At 42.8% G+C, this 25,965-nt stretch overlaps 1 protein-coding gene and 1 long non-coding RNA gene across 8 annotated transcripts in view; one reads left to right on the top strand and one right to left on the bottom strand.

The window, feature by feature from the left end:
* The window catches only part of LOC149523463 (uncharacterized), a 153,979-nt gene extending 138,484 nt beyond the window's left edge, over nucleotides 1-15,495 (top strand). The window contains exon 3 of the long non-coding RNA XR_016347033.1: nucleotides 15,077-15,495. This is a non-coding gene — a long non-coding RNA (uncharacterized LOC149523463). The remainder of the gene's footprint in view (nucleotides 1-15,076) is intronic.
* Nucleotides 1-25,965, bottom strand: part of NFATC2 (nuclear factor of activated T cells 2) — a 147,217-nt gene that overhangs the window by 59,696 nt on the left and 61,556 nt on the right. For all 7 annotated transcript variants that reach the window (XM_006129435.5, XM_006129436.5, XM_006129437.5 and 4 more), the window contains exon 6: nucleotides 19,120-19,260. In XM_006129435.5, the coding sequence (XP_006129497.1) occupies nucleotides 19,120-19,260 (141 nt within the window). The remainder of the gene's footprint in view (nucleotides 1-19,119; nucleotides 19,261-25,965) is intronic.

Genomic DNA, 25,965 nt, shown 5'->3' with positions numbered 1-25,965 from the left:
CACAATCTACTCCTCTGTCTGAAATCTGGAGGCCCAGAGTTTCAGAACGGCACACTCTGTCACCAGGAGACTGGACAGTCACAGCACTGGCATGTACACATGCCCAGTTAGATATTCAGTTACTTTAGTGCAATCAAATGCCTACACAACCTCTGCAGCACAGACTGGGAATGCAGATGTGCATAGGTTATGAAAATCTGGGGCTCGGTGCTAGCACTTTCTTACTGACTGTTGTTTTTAACATCCCCTCGAAGACTTTTTTGTCTTTGTTACTGTACGGAAAGAAAATGCTGAATAATTTCCTTTTAGTACTGAACATTTCAGTTCCTCCACAATCAGCCTGTTGTCTCTTCTACATATGCTAACCCACAGTAATGACTGCCAGAGTGCAGACAGCATAAGCAGGCTGCAATTAGAATCAGCAAGCCTCTTGCCCGATTTGCTGTTTAGCCCTAACATCCCAGAGGACCACTGTGTAAATTAATGGAGAAGATTCCAGAAAGTTAATAATGAGCATTTATTTTGGCCACTGCTGTGGACTGTTACGGGTTACAGCTATACTCCTGTTAACACACTTACAGCTATAGAGTCAATTCAAACAAAACCTATGTGTGTGAGAGAGTCAGTTGAAACAAAACGTTAGAGAGAGAGAAAGATAGAGAGAGCGCTATCCAGAAAAACAAGGTCACCTCATGGCTGAAAAGCAGCACTTAATGAAGGAGTCTTATTGTAGCTAGACAACATGGTGAAAGTCCATAATAGTAGCTGTTAAAGATTCTTCATGAATCAAATACCAAAGGGATTGTTATTGAGATTCCTGTGAGTGTAAGCAGCAGAGAAGATCAACAGCAAAAAGAATCTCACAGTGAAATAGCGTATATGAAATGTATAAATGAATACATTAGGAGTTGGTTGGGGATTTTTTTTCCTGCTCAAGGGATTGAAGAACAGGGTGAAAGCAGTTGAAACAGAGCTGGAGGATAGACACCTTGCAATGTTGCTTATGCTGAGCTATGCTGAGTGATGTACTTCACTTTTCATTTACTGTAGTGCTTTATCTCATATTCTGTCTCAGCAGCTCCTGCTCCACGTTCTGTCTTCATCCCACTCTCCCAAAGCACCTCAATTTTTAACACGCAAAATTTGCTTTTATTACTGTCCTGATTCTCCATATTACTGTCAGGGCCTCAAAGGCAGGTGCACTTGCTATTTCAGCCCTTGATGTCTTCAAACTACTACTGAAGTGAGTATTGTGAGATGTAGAAATTCACTACAGGATCAGTTCAATTAATTTTCATTTTTGACCTTTTCTTGCCTTCACATTTGATCCCAGAACTTCCTGAGTGACAAGCTGGGCTCTCATTATTCCAGCCAGTACTTAAAATGACACTTAAGAAGACACTTAAGGAGAAGGCAAAGGACAGAGTCTTGTTTGACACTCATGACAGCAGAGTTTATGAACCTGTTCTAATATTCTGCTGACATTGATTAAATACTCTAAATTCTTGAAATTGGAGAGGAGTCTAACAATTAGAATATACTTGAATGTCAAATAAGCCAAGAAAATCCTATTTATAAAACCAATAGCTTACTGGTATATTTCTTGCTATAAGTCTGGAAGGGGGTAGGTCTTATTCTCACAGCTGCATGGGTTAAAACAGTTCCTTAACTAATCCTAACAGCTAGCAGACACATGCATATAACTTTGAGTCATCTGAACAATGTAGTAGGACTGTTCTCTAACAACACTCTAAGGCACCTAAATGAGTCTTTTGACACTCTTCTTCCTCCTTAAAGAACTTGTTCATTTTAGATTGTGTGCTGTACCCCAGTATTTATATAACTTGGCATAGAAGTACTACAGGGAAAAGGATTTATCCAATCAGTAGTGCATAAAACAAAGGCATCACAGGCATCACAGTCATATTCAATACTCAAGGAGGCCGTGAAGCATATGCAAATCACAATATTTGATTTGATTTAGTGACTGGGCCACTGAAATTTCATTGAAACCTAATGAATTCAGGCATAAAAATCAGATGATGTTTAGACTGAGTTCAAAGTCCATGTGGATTAAGAGTGGGAATGAAACTAACGCCAAGTAAACAAAGAATGTGTTTATTTTGGGGTTATCATTCTAATGATGATGGATGCTTCTACATGGATCTATTTATGCCCACAGCCGTTAAACATTTTTCTACCAAATCTGTCATCAGTGATAATTCCTGGTCTTTAAGCACTGAAAACGTTCTTGAATATAAACATTTTGCAGCTGATGCATTGACCTTTATGCTTAAATATCATGTGGCGTGCTCCATCTGTCTTGCTGCTTTTCTTTTATAGTCGCGAACATACAAACCCTAATTTTAGATGGTCAATATTTGCTTTTCCCTTAACTCCCATTGATATGATCAGTGGAGCGAGCTCCTGGCAGATGAGATGAGGCCATGCATTAATGGCTGCATTCATTAAAAAGAGCCCCACTTTAGCCTACTTTTTCATAACAATAATAAGATAAAGAAACCTCTGCATTGTGCTCACGCAGAAAGGTAACTGAAAAATCAAAAATCAAATGTAAAACAGACATGGCTCCTTATGGTTCATTGATGAGCAATCTGGGGAAGCTCTGAATACAGGACTACTTTTTCACACAGCTGCCAACACAACCCATTTCACTAGCACAAAATATACATGAATGTGGGGAGAAAGGAAGGGAGGAGAGCACAACTAGAGTAAAATTTTTAAATGAGCTATTAAAAACATGTCTCAGAAGGGTAGCCATGTTAGTCTGTAACTTTAAAAACAATGAGAAGTCCTGTGGCACCTTAGAGACCAACCAAAAATATATATATATCATGTTCTTTCATGGGCAAAACTCACTTCTTCAGATGAGCTTGTGTGGAAGAAAAAAAGAGGACTATCAGAATTATAACAGAAAAAGTAGGGATAGGAAAAAAATTGCCTATCAATAGTAGTGCCAGTGCTAATGAGGCTAATTGAGTGGGCTGGAAGTGTCCCATACTTAGCTTTTGATGTCAATGACATGTTAAATGTAAGGAAGACTGGTTTTATAATTGACCACCCACTAAGTGCCTTTGTTAAACCTGGAGGAAACAGTGTCAAATTTGCATATGAAGGTCAATTCTGCCCTCCCTCTCTGTAGTTGGCTTGTGAAATTCCTTTGTAGAAGAATGGCTACCTGTAAATCCATGACTGAGTGCCCAGCCAGGTTAAAATGTTCCCCTTCGGGTTTATGCGTGTTACCATTTCTGGTATCTGACTTGTGTCCATTTATCCTTTGTCACGGAGACTGTCCAATATGGCCAATATACATGGCAGAGGGGCATTGCTGGCACTTGATGGCAGAAGTCACGTTTCAGGATATGCAGTTGTATGAAAAGTTATATGCAATATAGCTCTCTTTCTCTCATGAACAGAAATTGGTCCAGTAAAAAATAATACCTCACCCATCTTGCCCCTCTCTTGAAAAAGGGACATTTTTATCAAGAAGATGGATGCGCTGAGAGATGCATGGGTTACTAATATCTATATTCCAGTAAAATGTAAAGGCCCTGTTTGCAGTTGTGATGCTCCAGCCTTTCTATAAGCTTCAACGGATTACATTTTTACTAGCAAATGCTGCTATCACTGTGCACACAAACGTGAACCAACAAATTAAGAATTTCCCCTGATCATGGTAAAAAATTGCAGACAGGCAAAGGCAGAAAAATGATGCTTATTAGACATAGATCTAAGTCTGTGTATTATGATAGGACAGGTTGATAATTTGTGTTTTCATGGTTGTAAATGAAACACTGACCACCTCAGTTACTGTCAGCAGGGATCAACCTGACACCTTTTGAGCTAAATGCACAAGCCTCTGTTGCCTGAGCTAAAAGACCAGTGTCTCTTAGCCAACCTATAGCAGGCTCCATCAATTACTAGCGGGCCTAGCCACCACTAGAGGGAGACAGAGTGCTGCAGCAAACAAGCTGGGGTTACATAAAGTTTTAACTTTTTGAATTTCAATTCTTACGCTTCCCCCCACAAAATTTCCTGTAACGGTAAAAATATAAATTAATCATTGAAAAGGGCTTAAAATAGCATCAATATTATCTATTGAAATTAGAAAATAATAAAAATCTAATGCTCTCATGACTATTTTTGTAACTGGATGTAAGTAAGTTTCTTCCCACTGAGCAACATATCCAATGTCAGTACCAGACAGTGTTTAGATCTCATAGTCAGGCTCTATCCACAGGTTAGATAAAAACACAATTCCAGTTGCCTTGCTGCTTGCTAACAGAGACCTGGGCATTAGTCTGGCTGATAATTTACCCCCAAGAATGTATGTATAACACGGTTCTCTGCTGGATAGAATCAGTACTTCCCCAACTGCATATTAATGTAAGGAGGTCATAAAAATACAGCAACAAGCTTTCAGAATAGATTCCTGCACCTCACTCAACAGCCCAACTGCCCTAGAAGAGGCTTGGCATGCTTTCTGAAGTCACCCCTTTCTATTATGCACATAGGTAACTGGAATGGATTACGGAGCCTGCCCTAAAATTTGGACCTAGAGCCACAGAAGGAAACTTAGCATGGCATGCAGGGTGGGGTGGGAAAATGCATTTCAAAACCATTGGAATCTATTCAGTTCTACATTCTGTTGCAGGTGTGGTAGAAGTTTATTTCTGCCCTTATATTCCCATTTGAATAAAGGAGAAATAATGCACTGTAGCTAAACCTACTTTACTGATTTTTTCACCCCTTTATCATCATGTTCACTAAGTCTTCCTCAGCACACGAGAGTGGCAACAAAGCACCTGTGTGCCCTGTTGCCTAAAATCAATGAGTGGCTGATCTTTTTTTGAAAGGACACCCACTTGAAAACGCCTGGCCAAGACTATCCAAAAACATGGTAGATATGCCAGCTCATGCCAAGGTCTACATGAGCAAAGAGGCTCTTGTATTCTATGTCAGGATTCTCTATGTAGATTTCAAGCTGCATAGCTGAAGGGCCAGTAGATCAATTAAGGAAGGTAAATGTAGCTGGATTTAAACCTCTAAGCCACAGTGGCCTTTTTAGCCGACTTTACTGGTGTGGGTCCCTGCATTTGTTCATTTAATGGTTTTTTTAGCTGACACATCTATAATACTACAGTGCTGTGAAATGTTCAGGAAATAGCTGATTTTTGTACTTCTGCAGGGCTGTGAGCTTTAGCACTAAGCCCTGATGAGAGATCTGATTGTGCCAGCGCTCTCTGTAGGAATGAATGAGTTGTTAGAAGAATGTAATTCTACTCTTTCTAGCCCAAACCATGATCAGATCAAAAGTCTTGCTTCAAACTTTGGGGAAAATCAAAGTGTCAATCTGCATTAGGAAAACTTTGCATGATCCTCTGCAGATCCCTTGTCGTTGTTTTTCTTAATTAGTCAGCGAAGTTTTCTCGAACTGGTTGCAGTCTTTGCACATTATTCACAATCCCTTATTCATTACTGGGATTGTTAACTAGCAGGAAAATGAGCTTTCTGCCTTAGCTGAGCTGGCATGACTGATGGACTGAGACTTTCAGGAAATTCTCCTCACAAACTGAAGACTAACCGTATTAGCCTATGAATTCTATAGCAGTCAGTCGATGATTTTCAATTGAAAATGTTGGCTGCCTTTTAAGGATCACTCCAATAATTGACTAAACAATGTATTCACTTTTCATCACACTGCAAGCCCATGTCAACTCCTAAATGAATTTAGCATAGCTAGGAGGACACGTTGCTTCATCACTAAACTGCTACGTAGACAGGGATGCTGATAGCCCCCACGGGCCCCGAGCATGGTGAGGGAGGCTGGCTACATGCTCCCAGAAGGGGAAGGGCCTTGGGTTGAAGGTGCAGCTCATCCTGAGGGTCGCCCAGAGCTTACCACATGGACCCCCAAACAGCTCTCAGTGCCTCCTGCAATGCGGTGACACCCCTTCCCCTCAGTCCTTAGTGCTGCCCAGAGCGCACAACGTGGCACTCTGGCAGTGATGTAAAGGGCCTGGGGATCTGGCCGCTGCTGCAGTGGATGGGAGTCCTGGGCCCCTTTGAATTGCCAAGCCATGGGTCGACTGCCCCTACCTCCCCCATAGTTCAGAAGGCCTGTATGTACAATAGCTTCTGGGCTCAGCTAGTCAATCCTTCTTGGAAATCTTCCAAAATGGATGAAGATGAATATGCCACGCCGGCCCGAAAAAGAGCCCAGACATTTTTTCAAGGTGCCCTGAGTTGTCTAGAGCTGGAGGCTTTGAATTAAAACCCAGCAAAGGACTCGCGGCTCCCTGCCCCACCGCTACTGTGTTGCCTGGCAGCTCCCAGGGTTGCTGCAGCTATTTAAAGGGCTTGCAGTTCTAGCCTCTGCCAGGGTAGGGCTGCAACCAGGATCCAGGAGCCATTTAAATAGGATCCTGCTGCCTGAGCACTGCCTGGAAATTTGGTGGCACAGGCAGCCGGATATAAATAGAAAGTGGCCAGATACAGTCTGTGGGCTGCATCGTACCCAGCCCTGTCCTAGGCAATGCTTCCATTTAGAGCTAACTCTCTCCAAGGTTGAATGGCAGCCACTTGCACATAGTTAGAGCTCACCCCCAAAAGGGCCATTTTAGTCTTCATAAGGGTTGAATGCCATGGACCTTCTTTTGGATTTTTTTGCTTGGGGAGCAAAACTCCCATTGCAGTTAATTAAGATGTAGTTTATAGTGAGCTGAAGCCAGTACTTTCATTTCACTGAGGACTTAAATTTGAGTCACCACCAAGGCCAAAGATACATGTCAGGATCTGGGAGGTAAAAGGCCAGCAAATGAGTCATCTGCCACTCAGCCGCACCCCAAATCTGACATTTGGTACAGTGAGAACAAGTCTAGAGGAGCTGTCCCTGAGTCTACTGTTTAAGGAATTCGCCCTGTGTTGCAATGAAATAAATACAGTAGTTGAGTAATGAAACAGCAGGGGCAGATTGCAGTTCTAGAGCTGTTCCAAATAATGCCTTATGCCAATTCATGGAAACATATTTCGTTTTTTAAACAAGAAATATATGTTATACACATAGTTATATATTTTATTAAACAAAAGCTCCACTCAAAATAAAACCACTGGGAACCTCCATATAATAAAATGAGTCACACCAGGATGCGATGACTAAGTGGGAGAATAGGGAATTCCACTACCCACGCCAGCTTTTTATACGATCAATTTGCTTTCAACAGGTGATGGGAGCTTCTCTCACTGCCTTTTGTTTATTCCAAGAAATTTCATTTTTTTTTTTAAATAATAGCCTCTTTTTTAAACAATTATGTTTCAAAGCTGAATAATCAGGAACAGGCCTGCTTCCACTCAGATTCCCCATAGTAAACAGTGAGCCAGGGAATCCAAGCCAGTAGTGGCTGCCTGTGTTAATAAGGATTTACCAGCTGTAAAATTCCAAAACCTTGTGTCATACGGGGAAACCTTCCAAAACACTGGATTCCACCCTGTCTCAACGAATCTCCCACAGCTATGGCAACTCAGTTGCAGCGGCTGCATTTTTAAAATATATTAATATACACTCGGTGAATGTATTCTTAGATTTCCCTCCTCCCCCATTTTGCAATGGGGTTTGGGGGTTTGTCTCCAGTTTAACATCTGACAATTTCTCCATGGATTTTGAGAGTACTTGGGGTGCTACCCATCGCAGCCAAGCTAAAATATGCAGCTAGAGTGGCTGGCAGAGCTTTCAGCAACTATTAGACAGAGAAAAGCAGAACGTCCCATTTGCCAGTGAGACTTCCAGGCTGCTCAAAAGAAAAAAGAAAAGACAAAGGTTAATCTGCCATGAAGGCCGACGTAATAAGCATGTGGCACATCGAGGGCTAATGCTCCCCTCTTCAGCTAAATGCTCAAGCACTGGAATTTATCAAGGCATCTTTGTCTTTCTTTACCCCAAGCACTGCCATCTACAGTCCGTGCTGAAAACTGACCTCTTTGGAGGAGCAAAATCTCCCAGCTGGGCTCTCCTCTCACTTCTGCAGACATTTATCTTTGGTGGCATGCAAGCCATAAGGAGAGGAGATGAACTTGTAAGGCAGTGGGGGGATTTCCCATACAAAAAAATATAATTTATTCCCCTGAGCTTTCCTGCTGCTCTGAGGGGTACACTGGAAGAGAATCCTAGAATCCTAGAACTGGAAGAGACCTCAAGAGGTCATCAAGTCCAGTCCCCTGCCCTCACGACTTCCAGTGAGGCTTCCACATCAAAATGTGCTTCCAGAAGCTCCCACCATTAAAAGATGGATGCCAGCCACAAAACGTGAGGACCAGAGAAAATCCCGATCCTCCAATGCACCAAGAAAGGACCAATAGTAGCAATGAGGCACATTTATTTCATAAAGTCTCTGGGAAAATCTTGCCACGTCCTAATTGAGTAACCCCATGTTCACAAGTGACAGGCTCAGTTCCAGTGATCTTATGGCTTTTCCCAGAGTCTCCAACTTCTTTTCCAGCCTCTTCCACTGAAAAACAGAACCAAATTCCTGTTGTTCCTGATGCTGAGTTCTGGGGTCAGTGAGTTATGAAAATAGAAAGTGGTATGTGTGCATGTGCAAGGTGAGATTTTTATGAACACAGAGAGAATGGGGGGAAGCGTTACTCTCTTTAAACATGTTCTATTGCTCTGGCTGCATGAAAAATTGAGATTTTCCTATTTCAGCTCCTTTGCATTTGGAATTTGCTGTCAGAAGTTACTGGGGCTTCCTACAAGATGTTCGCTGGGGTCAAAAAACAAATCTTTTGGCAAGGAGAAATGAGAGTGTTTTAATGAGGAACCTAATTCTCAGGGTTTCCTTAAATCCAACAGGACAGTTGTTGAAAATGTCCTGACCATTTTGTATTATGCTTGGATATTTTACAGATGAACAGAGTAATCATTAATAAACTGGGAGGATCATTAACCCTATTTCTAACCTATAGTAAACATGGCACCACGAAAAAGAGAAGAGGACCATTGCTCTAAGGCAGAGAGTAGCTTCTTTATACTTGGACACAATGGAGCCCTGACCTTGACTGGGGCTCTCAGGCACTATTGTAATATAAATAAATAACAGCATATTTGTTTTTGGGCTTAGAAACACATGTAATTACCCCATTAAGTTGAGGCTGAGAACGAAAACATTAGCAATAGGAGGGCATATGCTTCTAGTGATTGGTGCCTGAATGTATGTGCCTATATGACAATCAATGCAAGCGTGTGTGTGTGTGTGTGTGTGTGTGTGTGTGTGTGTGTGTGTGTGTTTAAATTAAAGGATGTTGGGAGGTATGGACTGCAGATTGCCTATGTGCACATTCTGGCTAGGTGCTTCCACACCAGCAACACTGCCTGTCACTAGACAGCTGCTAGCCACTGCAACACAGAGAAGGGCACTTCGAGAAGTGGCCTTAATTAGGGCCAGATTTTAAAAGCAACATCTGCAGCACCCATTTGGATTCAGTGGGGGCTGGAGTTGCGCAAGAGGTTTTAGGCCTTCATGTCCAGCAAAAGCCTCACCAAAAATTTTGTCCTCAAAGTGCCACTGTGTTTAGTTTCTGTCCTTGCATGGTTTCCATACCCCTTCCCCCCATCTTTTGCAATCTGGCTAAAAGACCTGCTGCTCTGAGATGCTGTGGATCCTGAGCTGCCATTAAAAACAAGACTTTCCCCATTCCTCTGTATGCATGAAGTGCCTTTTAGGCCTATTTCCAGAAGTTCCAAGCACCTGCTTCCCCCCTGACTTCAACTAGAATGGGGAGTCCTCAGCACCCCTGGGAGTCAGGCTTCAAGTGACAGGAGAGTTAAGATTCAGCTTTTCTTATCTGATCAACAATTGCTCATTTTCCCTACATTTTAAAGATCTACTGACTATCCCCACATTTCCCCAACTCGGGGTATGTCTAGACTACACGGTTTTGTTGACAAAAGTGGATTTTTGTTGAAAAAACTATACCTGCGTCTACACTACTGCCGAGTTCTGTCGACAGAACTCGGCAGTTTTGTCGACGGTGGTAAACCTCATTCTACGAGGAATAATGCCTTTTGTTGACAGCATTCTGTCTACACTGCATCTACACTGTCTTTTGCGTCTACACTCTCATGTCGACAAAGCGGCTTGCTTTGTCGACAGAACTGGATGTAGTTTAGACACTCTTTGTCGACAGAAGCTTTGTTGACAGTATCTGTCGACAAAGCCTCTGTCGACAAAAGCCTGTAGTCTAGACATACCCTAGAAGACGAGATTACAAAAGCCACCATTTCCTTTAAACTATGCTGGGCAGCAGCATATAACATATTTCATTAGGATTGACAGCATGCCTCATTAAGTCCAGTTTATCTTCCTCTATAAACAATAAGTTGTTTTTTACAGGAGAAATGCCAAATGATAGAAAGTGCCCTATGCTCATCTGCTTTGAATTACATGCTCCAGGAATATTTAGAGCACAACCTTTGACAGAAAAATTGCAGTAAAATTTGTTATTTTTATAATTGCAGTAAAATGTTTCTGAGTACTGGCCAATTTTGCCCTGTGTCAGTGTATTGATGTGTGTGGTGAACACTGCTGGCGTTGTTAGAAATCAGCAAAAAAAAAAAAATAGTGCAGATGAACTCAGTTGTTTACTAATAGCCCTGGCCTACACGAGGGCATTATTTCAAAATAACCTCCCTTAGCTTAGGCCGTATTTATAAACAGAGCATCCACACTACCAAGTCCGTTATTTTGAATAACAGGCCGCTTATTTTGAAATCTGTACTCCTGCTTTCCTCAGAGAATAACACTAATTTTGAAATAGTTATTTTTGAAATAGCTTTGATGTGGACGCTCTGTTGCTGTTTTTTCGAAATAATTTGAACTAATTCCTCTCCAGTGCTTCCTGGGGCTATAAGTTGAGAGAGCGCATCCACATTAATGGAGCCTGCCTCTGACTAATTTTAAGGCTTCTCTGGGGGAGAAAGGGGGACATGCTATTTCAATTTTGTAAAACTGGGAGTTAGTAAGTCGAATTTAGTTATTTCAAAATAATTTCCTAGTGTAGACATGCCCTTAGAAGGCAGTGAGGGATGCTTGCACATTTGCATGTCTACCTTTGTGTGCAGATGTAATTACTTTGTGAAAAGCAGGGCACCAGAACACAGATGGTTTATTAGGCACACTTGAACGTGCAATTGCCCATTTTATGTATGAAATCAGGAATTTCCTCACACAAATTAGAAGCACAAGTAAAGGTGCACATGAGCAATTATAGTAGCTACTTTCACAGCCGTACCCAAAGAAACTCACTGACATCTTGTGTATGTCTAGTGGCTAGCCACCAGCTCAGGTTAATCATGGCTAAAATATAGCTCCAAATTTCCCCCCATTACCTCCTTTTTCAATTACTAGCGGCAGCAGCAACATCCTGCATGGCAAACAGGCCTGTAACCTAAGCATCATCATCAACTCAGACCTCTCTGCAGAACCTCACTTCCAGGCTATGTCTAAATCTTGCCAGTTCTTCCCGCATACCAGCTCTAAGACACGGCATTTCGTATCCATCAATGCCGCTAAAACTCTCATCTGGATTTGTATTCATTTTGCCTCTGGATGACAGAAACAGCCTTCTCCCTAGCCTTGAGAAAAGTAAACCTACCCTGCTCTTTGCCATTCAGAACGCTGCTGCAAAGAGCATTTTCCCACCCTGTCATTGGTCAAGGCAGCTCTCCGTTTGAGCAACTCCACCAGCTCTGGCCTCTCTAGCGCATCAAACACAATCTGCTTGTATTCACTTTCCAAGCCATTCATAGCCCACACCCACCCTGCCTGTCATCTGTCACTCAGGACTGAGCTGTTGATATTTGACTCTGATCAGACCCATGAGGCCAGCCTCCATTGCCCACTTGTGAAATTTTCAGCCCCTTTGTGCTCTCTCTCGGAGTGCCTCTTCCCTCCCTGCACTCCCAGCATGCTCGGTCCCTGTCCTGGCAGCTGAGACTGCTTCCCAGTCAGATGTTCATGCAGAAGTGGCTCTGTCCCACTCCCTGCTCAACTGCCAGGGAGGGCAGAGAACATGCTGGGAGAGGGCCACAGGGAAAGATGAGCATAACCCCTCTCCTTCCCTATCCCTGGCAGGCCTATCTGAAAGGAGGGAGGGGCCCTTGATCCTCCATGACCCTCCACGCATCACCTGTGCTTGCCCTGCTAGTGCACGGATCAATGAGTTACTGTTGGCGCAGTGTTGTGAATGAACAAACTGGAAAGAACATTTGACACAACAGTCCCAGTCTGTACAAAGATGGCCCAGGTAGAGTTTTACATCCCCAAGGAGTTCCTCTAAAGCCAGCAGGCCTCCCTTTAGAGGCAGGGGCCCATGTATATACATGGCTGCTGGACTGGAGCCTGAGATACCACAGAGATGGGATCCTTGGAAATGTGATAGACAGACTCTGGGGGAGAAAAAAATTAGGACTCTACTGCCTGAACCTAGAGGGCTGGAGATATTTTTTTATAAATGGGCTTTCTGAAGCATCCATGCATCAGAAACCTTAACAGCTGCTCCAAGTTCAAAGGGCACAGAGGCAACCGCCTCCTCTCCTTATACAGTTCATGAAAGATTTATGGTGGATCTACTCCAAAGACGTACACTTTCCAATTGGGTTTTTCTTCCACCTCCTGCATTGTCCTACAGATGATTCATTATGTCCATGTGGCCACCATAAGAGTTTGGCAAAGGAAAACAAACACTCTGCATGTGCACAATTCTCCCAGAGACACATGAAGCTTTTCTACCACTTGCAGAAAGCAGCAATAGCCAGCACACAAAATGGGAATAAATACACAGCAACTGAAGGCATGCAATTTGCAAATTGCTACATGGTAATTAAAACAAATCTAAAAGGGAAATTCCAGACCTTTTTTTTAAACACAGATTTTACTAGAAAAATTGAGGGTTCAACCAAAATATGAACAGCCTTGAATTTCAGGATGTTTGAAACACTTCTCCGACAGTATTCCCTGTAAGCTGAGCACTTGGACTGTTACCCAGGAGAGATTAAAATGCTGCCCAACTGCTTAGCAGAGCACCCACAGACAGCAGCATGTGTTTTTACAGGTGGTGCACATCTGCACATGCCTTAGTGTACATAACAAAATTTAGTCCACACATGGGTGGAAAAAATTTAAGGGAACATTGGAGCCCTCCTTTAACAAGATCAAGATAAAAAAGAACAATTTAGCCTCTGAATATGAATTTTTATCTGAAGAATCAGTTGCTTCCTTATCAAATTTTACAGATTCAGTTATTATATCTACTTGAGTTGGAATCCAGTACAAATCTTAACTCACTTTTGGATGGATTCTTAGCTCTGTTAACTCCACTGAGTCATAATAACTTACACCATCTGAGGTTCTGGCCCTTATTTCTGAGATGTCCACTTAATAAAAGCATACAATGCAGTACATTAATAGAGTTGAAAACTACAGTGTGTAACACGATGCATTATCCAGAAACAACTTAAGTGCACTATGTTTATACATCAGCTTCTCAAACTCATGTGCTTTCTCCAACTGCTAACATACAAGCTACTTAACACCGAGCCCCTGATGTTCTCTTCCTGCTACCATTTCCTGTACCAGTCTTTAAACAACAGTCTTTTATACAGTGCAGGTTAGTGAGTTCATCAATTTGTGGTACAACGAAGCATGCACTGGTTATTTTAACATTGCCAGCCAAGCTTATTTCAGACTATCATCTAATGAGTTGCCCAGGGAAAAATCTATAATTCCCTCGTTGACATAGTGAAATAGTTTGCACACAGAATCCACATCAATAGATTGACCATTGTTCCTAAGGGCATGTTGTATGTCAGTAACAGTTCTGTTTTTCTAATGATAAAAGCTGAGTTGTCTATAAAATCCAAAGCAGAAATTGCAAGGTTGTCTCGGGAATGGCAAATTTGGGGGCTCAGTTTCGAGGGGTAAATTTAATTTAGCATTAAACACCTTAACAGCTATTAACACCTGTTTTTTATTGCACACGTCAGACATCCTCAGTTCCCAGTTCAGTGAAGAGTCTGGCCTTTTGACACCCAGATTCTAGAGGGTTTGCATTTCAGATCGAAATTGCCAGACTGAGCAAATCTCAGATTCATTGCAAAAAAAAGATTTATTCAATTTTCTTGCTGCATGGAGATGTCTTTGCTAGACTCTTTGCCAAAAGAAATCTGATCCTCGTCCCTGCTGGTCCAATCATACCAATGTCAGCTAGATTGCTCAGGAGGCCTGAAACTTCACCTTTTAAGGATCACATCATCTAAGCATGTTCAGAGCAGGTATACACACTGCACAGTGTTTAAACGCCCATACTTGCTAGTGCTTTGTTCACATCAATACTCCTACCCATGTTCCCACCAGTGGAGCTAAAACTGCAACCATCAACATGGGAAACTTTTGATATAAATGTCCCCATGTAGACATGGGCCTTGAAAGTGAAAGCCAGCAATAGCCATGCTTTCCTTGTGTGCTGGTGTAGCTTCCTTCCTGTTGCAAAGATGCAATACTTGCATAGGCTCACAAAGGCAGCTATCTGAAAGTGGAAGTAACAGTGACAGGGGCACCAGAAAGATGCACAACCCACTCACTGGGGGTTTATTTGCGCTTTGTTTCCTCCAGAACAGCTTACTGGCATTTTTTTAAAAGGTAGCATGCAGGTCAGAGCTGCAGCATTCATGCTACCCCTTTAAAAAATTCCTTGCACCCATGGATCTCAAATACTATTATAAACATTCATAAATTAGGTCTCATACCCTTCCTCCTGAGGCAAGGGATTGCATACTCCCTCTCCTTGTTTCTTGGTGTCTTCACCTGTTGTCTCTTGTCTTAGATTTAAACTATAAATTCTTTGGGGGCAGGGACGATCCCTTTGTTCTATGTTTGCACAACACCTAGCACAATGGGGGCCTAGTCCATGCCTGGGGCGCCTAGCTCTTACAGAATGCAATTATTATTAATTATTAATTATTATTATTATGTTATTTATTTTATTTATCCTTCTTTTACAGATGGGGAAACTGATGCACGGAGGCCCTGATTAACAGAGGTGCTGAGCACCTGCAGCTGTCACTGGTTTCACACAGCTGGGAATTCACCTCTTTCACCTTCCCATTCCGTGTCTTACCACAAGAATCCCACCCTTCCTCTCTCTTTGACTGAAATTCCCTGCATCTTGCTATTTGGAAGGTACACCAGGCAAGAATTAAGGCATTTGCAGAAAAAGCTAAAACTGAGTCTCAGAACTCTTTGCATGGGTTTAGTGATGAAGATAATGAACTATATTTTTGTTCTGTTTTTACAAAAGACTTCCTTTGTGCAGTCAGTTTGTAAAAACGGTACCCTGTATTGGAAAGATGTTCAATCCCATCACATTCTGCTGTTCGTAGGGCACATATTGTACCACCACCCACACACCATCTCCGTTAACTGCGTCTCATATTTTCTCTCTACTAGTAAGTCCATGCAATGCCATTCAGACAGTGTAACCCACATACCGACTGGGTGTGGTTCACTGTCTTATGTAGTGGGACTTAAACCACTTACAGAAAGAAAGACTGGGTTTCCTTTACAGCCTTAGCTGACAGCCACCTGGCTTTTATCTCAGGTGGTAGAGGCTCATGCACCAAGCTCCAGAGGTTCTCGCTTCGGTTCTGCCTGTCAGCGTTACAAAGGCATTACATGACGTTCCAGATTCTGGGGACGAGGATCATATGAGCTTGAAAACATCAATCTCAGACTGATTTTAGGTCTTTATTCCTTTTAGAGTAGTTGCCCTTAGATTTCATGTGTTTGGAACTCTTTTTTGCCTTTCTAGCATCTATTGGGGTCACAGAATTTTCTGGAAGTCTTATGGAACTAGGGGGAGGGCATTTCAGATGCCACTTCAAAATGGCCTTATGACGGGACATTAGCCCTCTTTAGTCACTGCAAAACATCTAGCCGTGCTATGCCACCAAACACACTCTCATGCATCCGAACAATTCACTGACATTGATGGAATAAGAGCAGCACAGCAGGGAAAGAATCAACACATACCTAATCAGAGCATAGCCAGAAATTACTCTGACTGACATTAAAAGTTCCAAGAAAGGATTGGTGCCCATTGTCCACTGCTCTCTCCCCTAAATAGCGACACTTTCTGATGGTGCGTGGAGCGACTAAACCTGGCTTCACTTTTATTTTTAATTACATCTATAGTGGGCAATTAATGTTCCCAATCTTTGTTTCCCCTCCTCCCAAGATAACTATCATTAATCAGATATGCTGTATTAAAATTATATTCTATTCAAGTATCCTAAGCCCAGTTATTCCTTAATCATTCCACACCTCAGCTTACCCAACTATAAAATGGGAACAACACTATTTACCTTATCTTCCCACGGGCATTGCAAAGTGCAATTTAAAAGGGACAGATTCTGCTTTATTTCCCTTTATTCAAGAGTCCCTAACTCCTCAACTAGTCCCACTGAAAAACAACGTGAGTACAAGCAGCAGAATCTGTCCCTTCACATTCATAAATTATATAAAACTAGACAATTGGTAAAAATAATAAAGGTCCTTTTTCACAGAACAAGAGAAAATATATATAGTACTATACAGCTTACAGAGGCGAGCTCAGCAGAATTCATGCATACGTAATCACAACAGAAACAAGCTTTGTATCTCAGAAAAGAGATAATTAACATGAGCAGAATGCCTTTGTTTGCATTCTTCCTCCCCTCCCTCCCCTCTCTCCGTAAATATGGTAATCTGGATTTGTGCTACCTTTTTTAAAACCATTAGACCGCACTGAACATACTTGCTAAAATCAGGTTATACATCGAATCAGAAATCAAAGGATTGATTTGACATGCCATTATGAACACAGTCAGGAGAGGTTAGCAAAGATGGTAAGGACAATTCTAGGTAAGACAAAAACCCCACAACAACAATTATTATTTTAATTCTAGCAACACTTAAAAGATTCTAAATCGGGGTACCCCCGGGTAGGCACTGTACAAACGTATAACAGGCTGTACACTTCAGAGAGGCAGGGACTATATAAGGACTTGTCTACACAGTGGGATAATTCACATTTCAGGAGTGTGATTTCTAAAGTGTACTAATGTGCAGCACATTAACTAGTCTATGTAGCCTCACTAAACAGTATGTTAAAGTGCACTAGACACCAGTTAGGTTGACATGGACCAATTCATGTGCAAATCATTAGTGCACTTTCAAAATCACACCCCTGTAGAATGTGCCACCTAGCCTTGTAGACAAGCCTTAAACAGACAAAATAAAGGTTGTGCTGTGGGGAGGGAGGGTGAGGAAGAGAAAGGAAGTATCAAACATACAATTGTAAATTGTAACCTGAACTGTGTTCTGCTAAGTGTTTGTCCAAGAGTCACTAAAGGTGCCTGGAAAACTTGGAAAATACTATTTGCATGTGATGTTTCTGAAAGAAGGCAGGGGAAATCTTCCTGAGACAGACAGACAGATTAGATAAAGATTTGATTTGTGTTTTGTTTTGCTACTGACATTTAAGAATTCCTCTATTCCTTCTGCTAATACTTCACTTGGGGGCGGCTTCTGAAATACTTTAGCAGTTCAGTGTCAAGTCTAATTTCCATATACACGCAAATCAGGTAACTTAAGGTGCAAATAGCTGAATGTCCTGCGTATCTGTCCTGCGTAGCTGCACACCAAAACCTGGTTCATATTATTTCTGATAGCAACATTTGGGAGGTATTCCATTTTGAGCCTGCATGATGTAAATCTGTATTTGTGCATGAAATGTATATTTCAGGCAAGCAAATGGGGATTTTATGAATACAAAATGCAAATAGTATTCATAAATATTGAATTTTTGGGATGAGATGCTGACATTTTGGGGAGAGATGCTGAACTCAGGGCCAAATCCTGAAAGGTGAAATTAAAAGTGCTCAGAACCTCTGGGGACACTGAGGAATGTCTACACTGCCAATATACCCATGGCAGTGTCAGAACCCAGGTGAGCAGATTTGGGCTCACAGGCTGTGGAGCTAACAATTGCAGTGTAGACATTTGGTCTGGGGCTGGAGCACAGGCTCAGAAATCTTTCATCCCTGTGGGGTCCCAGAATCCAAATGCCTGTACCCCTGTTTTATAGCCATGGAGCACTGTGACCTCGACTGAGCTGACCCATGCCAGCAGCAGCCATGGTGGGGGTCTTTTATCTGTATAGACATACCCTCCGTGTTTTACAGACTCGGTTTCTTAGTCAATAAAATGATACAAGTTGTTTATTGAGATCAATTTCAACTTGGTTGGTCTATAACAAGGGTTGTGAAAAAAGAAGACACAATTTTTGGAAAATTTCTTATGATATTATTTTCCATTTCATTTCAGGATCTTTCACATGCCTGACATTTCTCTTTTCTATGGAGACGCTATTTTCACATGGAAAATGTGGGGAAAATATGATTTTGTTATTTTGCATTCAAAGTTGTTCTCTCTATGGAAAAGGTTGAAATTATAGGTTTGCAATATATCTGCAACAGAAAATTAAAAGTAACATTCTTTGTACTTCAATAAGAATTACAAAAATGATCTATTTTCACATAAAATACACAGTCATGGGTTTTTTTCAAAGAAGACAGACCCATTTTGTACCAGATTTTGCAACAGAAAAAGTTCAATTTCAAATATATCAGAGTATTTAGCTTTCAAAAAATGAAATACAAATAGCATTAGAGAATTGCAACAATATAACTAAATATCATCTTTGATAAGAATTCACATATCTGATTATCTATGGTTTCTTTGCACTCCTGTGTCCCTCTCATAACAAGGTACCCTTGATTTACTATTTATTTGTTGGAGCCTGAAGATTAAGGGCCTAATATCACAGATATTACTCCCACGAGTAACTTTACGTACATGATTAGCTCAAGTGACTACAATGGCTTTACTCATGTGAACTTCAGTGAGCCTTCTCAGATGAGTAGAGTTACTCAAATGTGACGTATTTTTAGGATCAACTCCTAAGAGTACATATTTCATCCAGATATCATTACAAACAATGCCTTACCTGACGTCTTCTCAGTGAATACAACTTTAGATTCTGCTGTGAAATTCTGACCAGAGAGGATCATCTGCTGTCCACCATAAACTAGGCAGCTATCGATATCCTGTCTTTCAACCATTGGAAGCTCATGAGCAGATCTTTGGGCTGTGGACAAAATACAGACATGAATGAAATCAAATATGTTTTGCCAGGACTTTCCAACTCTTCACAGAACTATCCACAGATTGGATAGTTCACTATGACAGACTGGAACCATCTGATTGGATCCACTATGACAGATTGATCTTGTCATTCTCACCATCCACTTACTGTGAAAGGAGCATCTTTACGGAACTAAATTTAGACTTTAAAAGGAAAAATACATTTACTCAAGATCTTTTATTTGGACACATTCAGGAAATGAATCCAAAGTTGTAACTGTGCTCACCTTACCCCTTGTCACTGACAAAGGACAGCTTGGATGCCTGAGGTGGAGCGTGCCTGTATCTGTTTCCAAATAAGTGGCCAAATTTTAAAGTGCTCACACACTACAATCCCAGAGTCTTAATATTCCACCTGCAGGGTGGCTTCCACAGAACAACAGTGAATTCCTTATTTAAAAACCCAATACAAAACTCCAGTCCTTGCCAGTAGGCCAGACAATATGACCAGGCTTCAGAACAACCCATTCACTAACAAAAATATGCATCTGCCGTACACCCAAAGCCCTTTGTGTGCAGCCTCCAACAGCTGTTTGGAAACACAACATGGGCCATGGCATGCACACTGTGCTAGGGGCACAGAGATGTCCCTGCAGTCCTGGCTGCAGAGAGGTTCTACTGCATTCTGTGGCCTTGCCTCTGCAGGGACACTCAAGTAACAAGTCAGTGTACCATAGAAAGAGAAAATGTGGACAACAGTATAAACAAGGGAAAGACCAGCTAAAGGAGGATCAATGTGGAGAGGTGTTATTGACTCATGCCCATCTATAACAGAGAGAAAGGTGTCTACAGGATGGGACCAGGATGGGATCACAGACCAGGAATATATCTCTACCTTTCCCGATGTCATTATCCCAGTCAGGCAACTGGGGCCAATAATACTTTCCTGCCTTGCAGGAGAGAAAGAATTATGAAGCATATGAGGCTCTTCTACAGAAATGTCATATAGCATTTCCAGATCATAATCACTGAGTAATATGAGTTAGAACAATTCACGTGGCAGGAAAAATGCTTCTAGAAGTCATGTCTCCATGCTCATGCTTGATCACAAGCAGCAGTATCTGGGGAAAAGAACAGCATGTTCCAGGATTCCTTCCCCAGATCAGACAGCTGGAAAGGCTCAAACACAGTCCAAACATTTAGCCCAAATGTATTTGTATGTGCAATTTTGCAAGTGACACCATGGAGGCTGGGTACAGACAGAGCTGACTACTTCCACCTCCAGTCCCAGAAAACTCTTCATGTTTATTTACAATATAGAGTTTGGTACCGTATTTATCACAGTAACTGGGTCATTGTAGATTTTGTTTTGCTTTGAATGTAGGACACTCTTACGCCTTATTGTGCCCATCAAATGTATGATAACAGCTGGATTTAGATGACAATTAAGAATATCTATGAAAATAATTTTCACATAAACTGCTAATTTCTTCCACACAGCTGTTTAATTATTTCCTCTTTTTAAATACTCAAGGGTTGGGTGAGTTCATAATTGGATTGATCACAAAGATGGGTTTGTAGCCCTGAAAGCTTAAGAGTAAATAATATTGTTCCAAACCCCAGCTACTGCATTTAAAAAAGAATACTCTTAAATTTCACTAGGGCAGTAGCATGCCCTCCCATTCGATCCAATATCATGACAGATGGAAGGTGTGATGTTTCTTAGAGGGTCGCTATGAGCCTAATGGAACACAGAACCCACCCAAAACCAATGATTTCATTATGTGAGGCATGGAGCCTTAAATCTAGTCTCCTTAAGGGTACATGTATACTCCTGGAGCCTGAAGCTACAGCTCCTTCTCCTAGAGGGTGACAGCTGCACTAGGATCTGTGCGTGCATTCCATGCCCTAATTTTCCTTCACAAGCCCCTTTAAATCTAAAAGTACCTTTCAAATTGGCCCATGCAATTATGTATGCAAAATCCACACTTGATTTGCACACGCAAGTTCAACAAGTGTATGGCCGAATCTTGCAACTGCATACACAAATAGGCAACTACAGACATTTGCCTGCACAATTACCAATGTGTGCATGCAGGGATCATAACTCCACGCATAAATTAGATCCATGGTTGCAAGTGAATTTTGTGCACACAACTGCACATCTCGTGCTTCTGAAAATTGTGCTTGTACATGGGGATCATTTTTGCCGATCATAAAAATGAAACCATTTCTATTTGTGGAAGGATGAAGACCCCCAACCACTAGATCAGTGGTTCTCAACTGTGGGCCATATGGCTCCCTAGGGGCCATGCCCTACCTCTAGAGGGCCACACGGAAAAAATGAAACATTAGGTAAATTATGTACCTTTTTTTCTAACTAACAGTGGCTATGAGAGAGGGCCACAAAGGTAAACGAGGCTCAGAAGGGGGTCATGGGCAAAAAAAGGTTGAGAAACACTGCACTAAATGACGGTGAAACAGGCGGATTTGAACCAGGAACCTCTGGAGTTTAGTATAGAAGCCTCTACTCTTTGAGCTAAAAGTTAGATGGCTCTCATCCCATGCTGTATATAGGTCTTTTTGTTCTTATCTTTTGCTGTGGACTAGGTGTCACTGCATGGGACAGTAAGCTACACTAGGTGTGTGGGTTACATAGACAGCACCAAAAGCCGAAATAAGCTATTTTGACTTAAGCTATGCAATTGATGTAGCTCAAGTTGCATAACTTATTTCAGCATTAGCCCTGCTGTGTAGATGTGCCCTGGAAGAAGAGATGAGGTGATGGTGCATACCATGATCTTTCAGCTGGCAATTTGCCTTTGTGCATCCAGCTGCTTTGAAGTTGTTTGCAAATTCAATTAACTATTAACATTATTAATTATTATTATTATTATTATTGTCATTATTATTTTAACTGAATTTCTCCATGCACCACAATTGTAACACAACTGACAAAGAAATAAGGATCTTAACATACACCGCATTTTCACTTGTAAAAGGAAACAAGATTCACTGGTGTGTTGCATCTGTAGGACTATTTTGTTTTCCTTTGCAAGGAGTATTAATCACCAGGAAATCCCCTTCTTCTAAGGCTCACGATGGATGGCCTATAGGCAATAATTTCACATGATTTCTTCTTCTCTCCCAGGGATCGGCACTTCATAAAGTGATCTCCAGCTACTGTCGTTTATGAGCTTGAATAAAACCAACACTTTTGATTTAACCAGTTGGGGTGTTTACTTTCAATAGCAACAGTTACTGACAAAAGGCAGCAAAGCAAATGTTACAGAAATACTCGCACTTGGCCTGAAGCGGCATGTCAGCCCATTAACAGTGTGCATTATTTTTCTATTTTATTTGACTGTCTACAAATCAAGATGTCATGGATCCTCTATGCCAAGAAATACAATACGCCCGGCGACAGGAGAGAAATGGGGAACTGCTGTCGGGGGGGGGGGGGGGGGAACTGGGCTGTATCTTTGCAAGTCCCGGCCTCACAAAAGGGGAGGTGAGAAGGAAAAGGGCAAGCAAAACACTCCACATGCCACGCTTCAGACAGGCAGAGCACAGGACAGGCAATGAGTAGTCCTGTGGCACCTTAGAAACTAACAAATACATCTATATATATAGTATCAGGCACTTCTGTGGGCAAAACCCACTTCCTCAGATGAGATGAGTTTGTTCAGTCAGGAAGGGAGGGGGGCCCTTGGTCTGTCTGGTGGAGTAGCATGCTCGCCTTATGCATGTTCAGAGATGCCAAGGGGATGATTTACTCTGCTTGCCTGCACAACACAGGCCAGTGAACTGCCCCCAAACAATTCCTAGGGCAGATCTTTTAGAGAATCATCCAAACTTGATGCCGGGTAATGAGGACAAGCAATGACGTGGGAACATTTTTAAGAGTGAGGGTGTTGACACCTCCTCCCTTAATCTTGTCTGGCTCCTCTCCCCCTGGCTGAGGCTGGGAGCAAAGCCCTGGTGTGTGGGGCCAGCAGCCAGGACACTGTGCAGAGGGCTGGCAGCAGAACCCTCAGTGCATGGGACTGAAGTAGAGGCCCTCAGAGTGCAGGGCCAGTAACCAGGACCCCAGAGCCAGTAGCAGAGCCTCAGGCACACATGGGCAGTAGCCAGACCCCGGGCGGTAGGCCGGGAGCTTGGGGTTGCTGCAGCACACCCCGCACCTCCAGTTCCATGCCTATCAGGACAAGAGTGAGTCCATGGCCTCCCTTTGTACCTCGGGATGGCTAGCAATGCCCAAAGGATTTACACTGAACTTAGGGTGCTTGAGGATTGGGGTTGTGGCTGCCCCCAGGCAGGTATGCATAGGTGAAGGGAGGGGGCTCCTAGCATGTGCTTGTTTTCCCCCATCTCCTCTGCCCAGTTACACAGAGCCACTACCATCTGTTCCTCACAAGTTCCCCATAGAAAAGCTGATGGTTCCTTGTATGCAGAAGATGGAAGAGAGCGCATGGCTCAGAGACCTGATCGGAGACACTCAGCCCTTGAGATAAGCCCCACAGTGGGCCTGATCCTGCCCAAAGGGGGTGTTGTTAATAGCAGGCAGGGTTGGGTACCAAGTGCCAAACTCTACTAACAGCCTTACAGGAATTATTTTATGTAATCACCGGTCCTTCCGGCTTCAACCCCCATCACCTCAAGAGGTGCAGCAATTCTCTTCCACTTCCACTGTGCAAAGTGTATCTGTAGAGAGGCAGATCTAGCCCTGCATGAGGGTCTTTCCACCTTCTGTTGCCTAGGAGAGCTGCCACACGTGGCCCTGATTGCGCCGCAGGCCGACGGGTGGATGATGCTGTAGTAACAATTCCCTCACACAGCAATTTGTGAGGGTCCAAAGTATGTTTTTGTCCGATGCGACAACAGAAACGCTCAGACGTTTTCACAAACATGTAACTGTCTATCTGGGGAAAGAACAGTGTGTGTGGGAGGGCAGAGAGGCCTGGTGGCGAGGGCCTTGGCCTGGGCTGTGGGAAATTTAGACACTGTGAGAGCCTTTGTCTCTGGGAAATGTTTCCACTTTGCTGAAACGTAGTTTGGTGAAATTTCATTGAGTCAAAAATGTTCTGACCGGCTCTTGTACTGATTCATTCTGTGACTAACCTTCACTGAGGCTAATGCTCACCTAAGAGTCCCCAGAGAGGAACTTCCTAGGCATTCTTTCTTTGTGAGCTAGGTGTGTGTGAAAGGAGTAGGATAGAGAGGGAGCTGTGAACAAAACCACTAAATTCATCTGCCTCTAGGGCGAAGAAGACTCGTGGGCAGCACCAGTCCAGATATATAGAGCAAACACTCTGCTATGTACCCAGACATGGCTGGCTCCAGTCCCCTTTTTTCATGGGGGCGAGAGCTTTTTCGAAAGTCAAATAACCAGGATTAACATATATATGCTACCTTCACTGCACTGGCCAAATGCTTTTACATCGCCAGGCAGGCCATTGATAGGAAAGGTAGGATTTGGCCCAAAGTCCATTGAAATCAAGAAAGAGGTCTGCCTGACTTTGGCTCTGGGTTGTCGGCTTACCTGTGTTCTATATTGATTCTTATGCAGGGTCATCCCTACCAAAGCTGGTGCTTTACTCAGGCCAGCACCAGTGTGCGGACGCGCACGTGCACATACACACATTAATGGTGCTACTGGAGCAGAATCTGTGGGGGCAGGGGATTGCCTACTCTCCCAGACTGGATAGACTGGGTGCCATGGAGAGTTGGCAACCCTGGAGCAGGGCAGGGGGTGGGAGGGGCAGGCAGTGCCAATGCAGGCCAGCGGCACAAAGGACAGCTGTACTACTGGCCAGAGAGAAGTGGTGCTTTGAAGGGGAAATTGCCGCCTTTCTCCAGCCTCCGGCTGCGTGGCTATCCACTGCTCCTGCAGAGTTCTCCAGCCCATGGGGAAAGGGTGGCTGGGGGATGCCAGAGACCCAGAGCTGAGCCTGGAGTGGTGTGTGTGGGGGGGGGGGTCCCTAGGCATGGGCAACATAGGTCACCACTAAATTTGGGGCACCAGTGTGTATGCTTTGTATTCCTGCCTAAGGATGGCCCTGCTCTTATATTGCCCTCATCGCTGTATTACTTTGGCACCTTCATCACAAGGACTTGTTCAGTTTAGCTGCAATGTTTTCCCCAAGAGCTTATCCTAGCCTCCAAGAACACCTCTGCAGAAAGACTCCAAAGAGGAGATACCAGAGATGGGCACCATTCTATACCCAGATTACAAACTCCTGAAAAGTTCAGATTGTTTTGGTTTGATCTATTATCATGTGGCCATCTGCAGAATTCCGATCTGGACCAGGGTTTTCATTCTGATCCCACCTCAACTCAAAGCTCAGGAGTTTTCAAATCAAGGTTGTTAGCTTGTGGCCATCCCTACCTGAAAGTTGAAAGGTTTAGAGACAAGATATCTAATGAACAAAGACTGACGGAATGAGCTATTCATGGGTCAAATCAAAGACAGGAGACATAGGCTCAGACAGTTTGAAAAGAAATGGAGGAACCTTCCAAGATTTAGAATTGAGGCTTAGCTAACGCCACCTGGCAGCTAAAAGTGCAAATGCTTTAGATAAACAGACGCTCAAGAGCTGAATTTTGGATGACGGTTCAAGCGTTCGTTCTTATTTTACCTGACCTGGTTTGCCCAGACTGTCGGGTTTTGCAGGGAATCAAAAGCAATGAAAGAAAGTAGTCAGATTGG

The sequence above is a fragment of the Pelodiscus sinensis genome, chromosome 17 (assembly GCF_052426305.1).
Source record: "Pelodiscus sinensis isolate ZL-2025 chromosome 17, ASM5242630v1, whole genome shotgun sequence".
NCBI classification, from domain to species: Eukaryota; Metazoa; Chordata; order Testudines; family Trionychidae; genus Pelodiscus; species Pelodiscus sinensis.
This window is presented reverse-complemented; position numbering and strand designations above follow the sequence as displayed.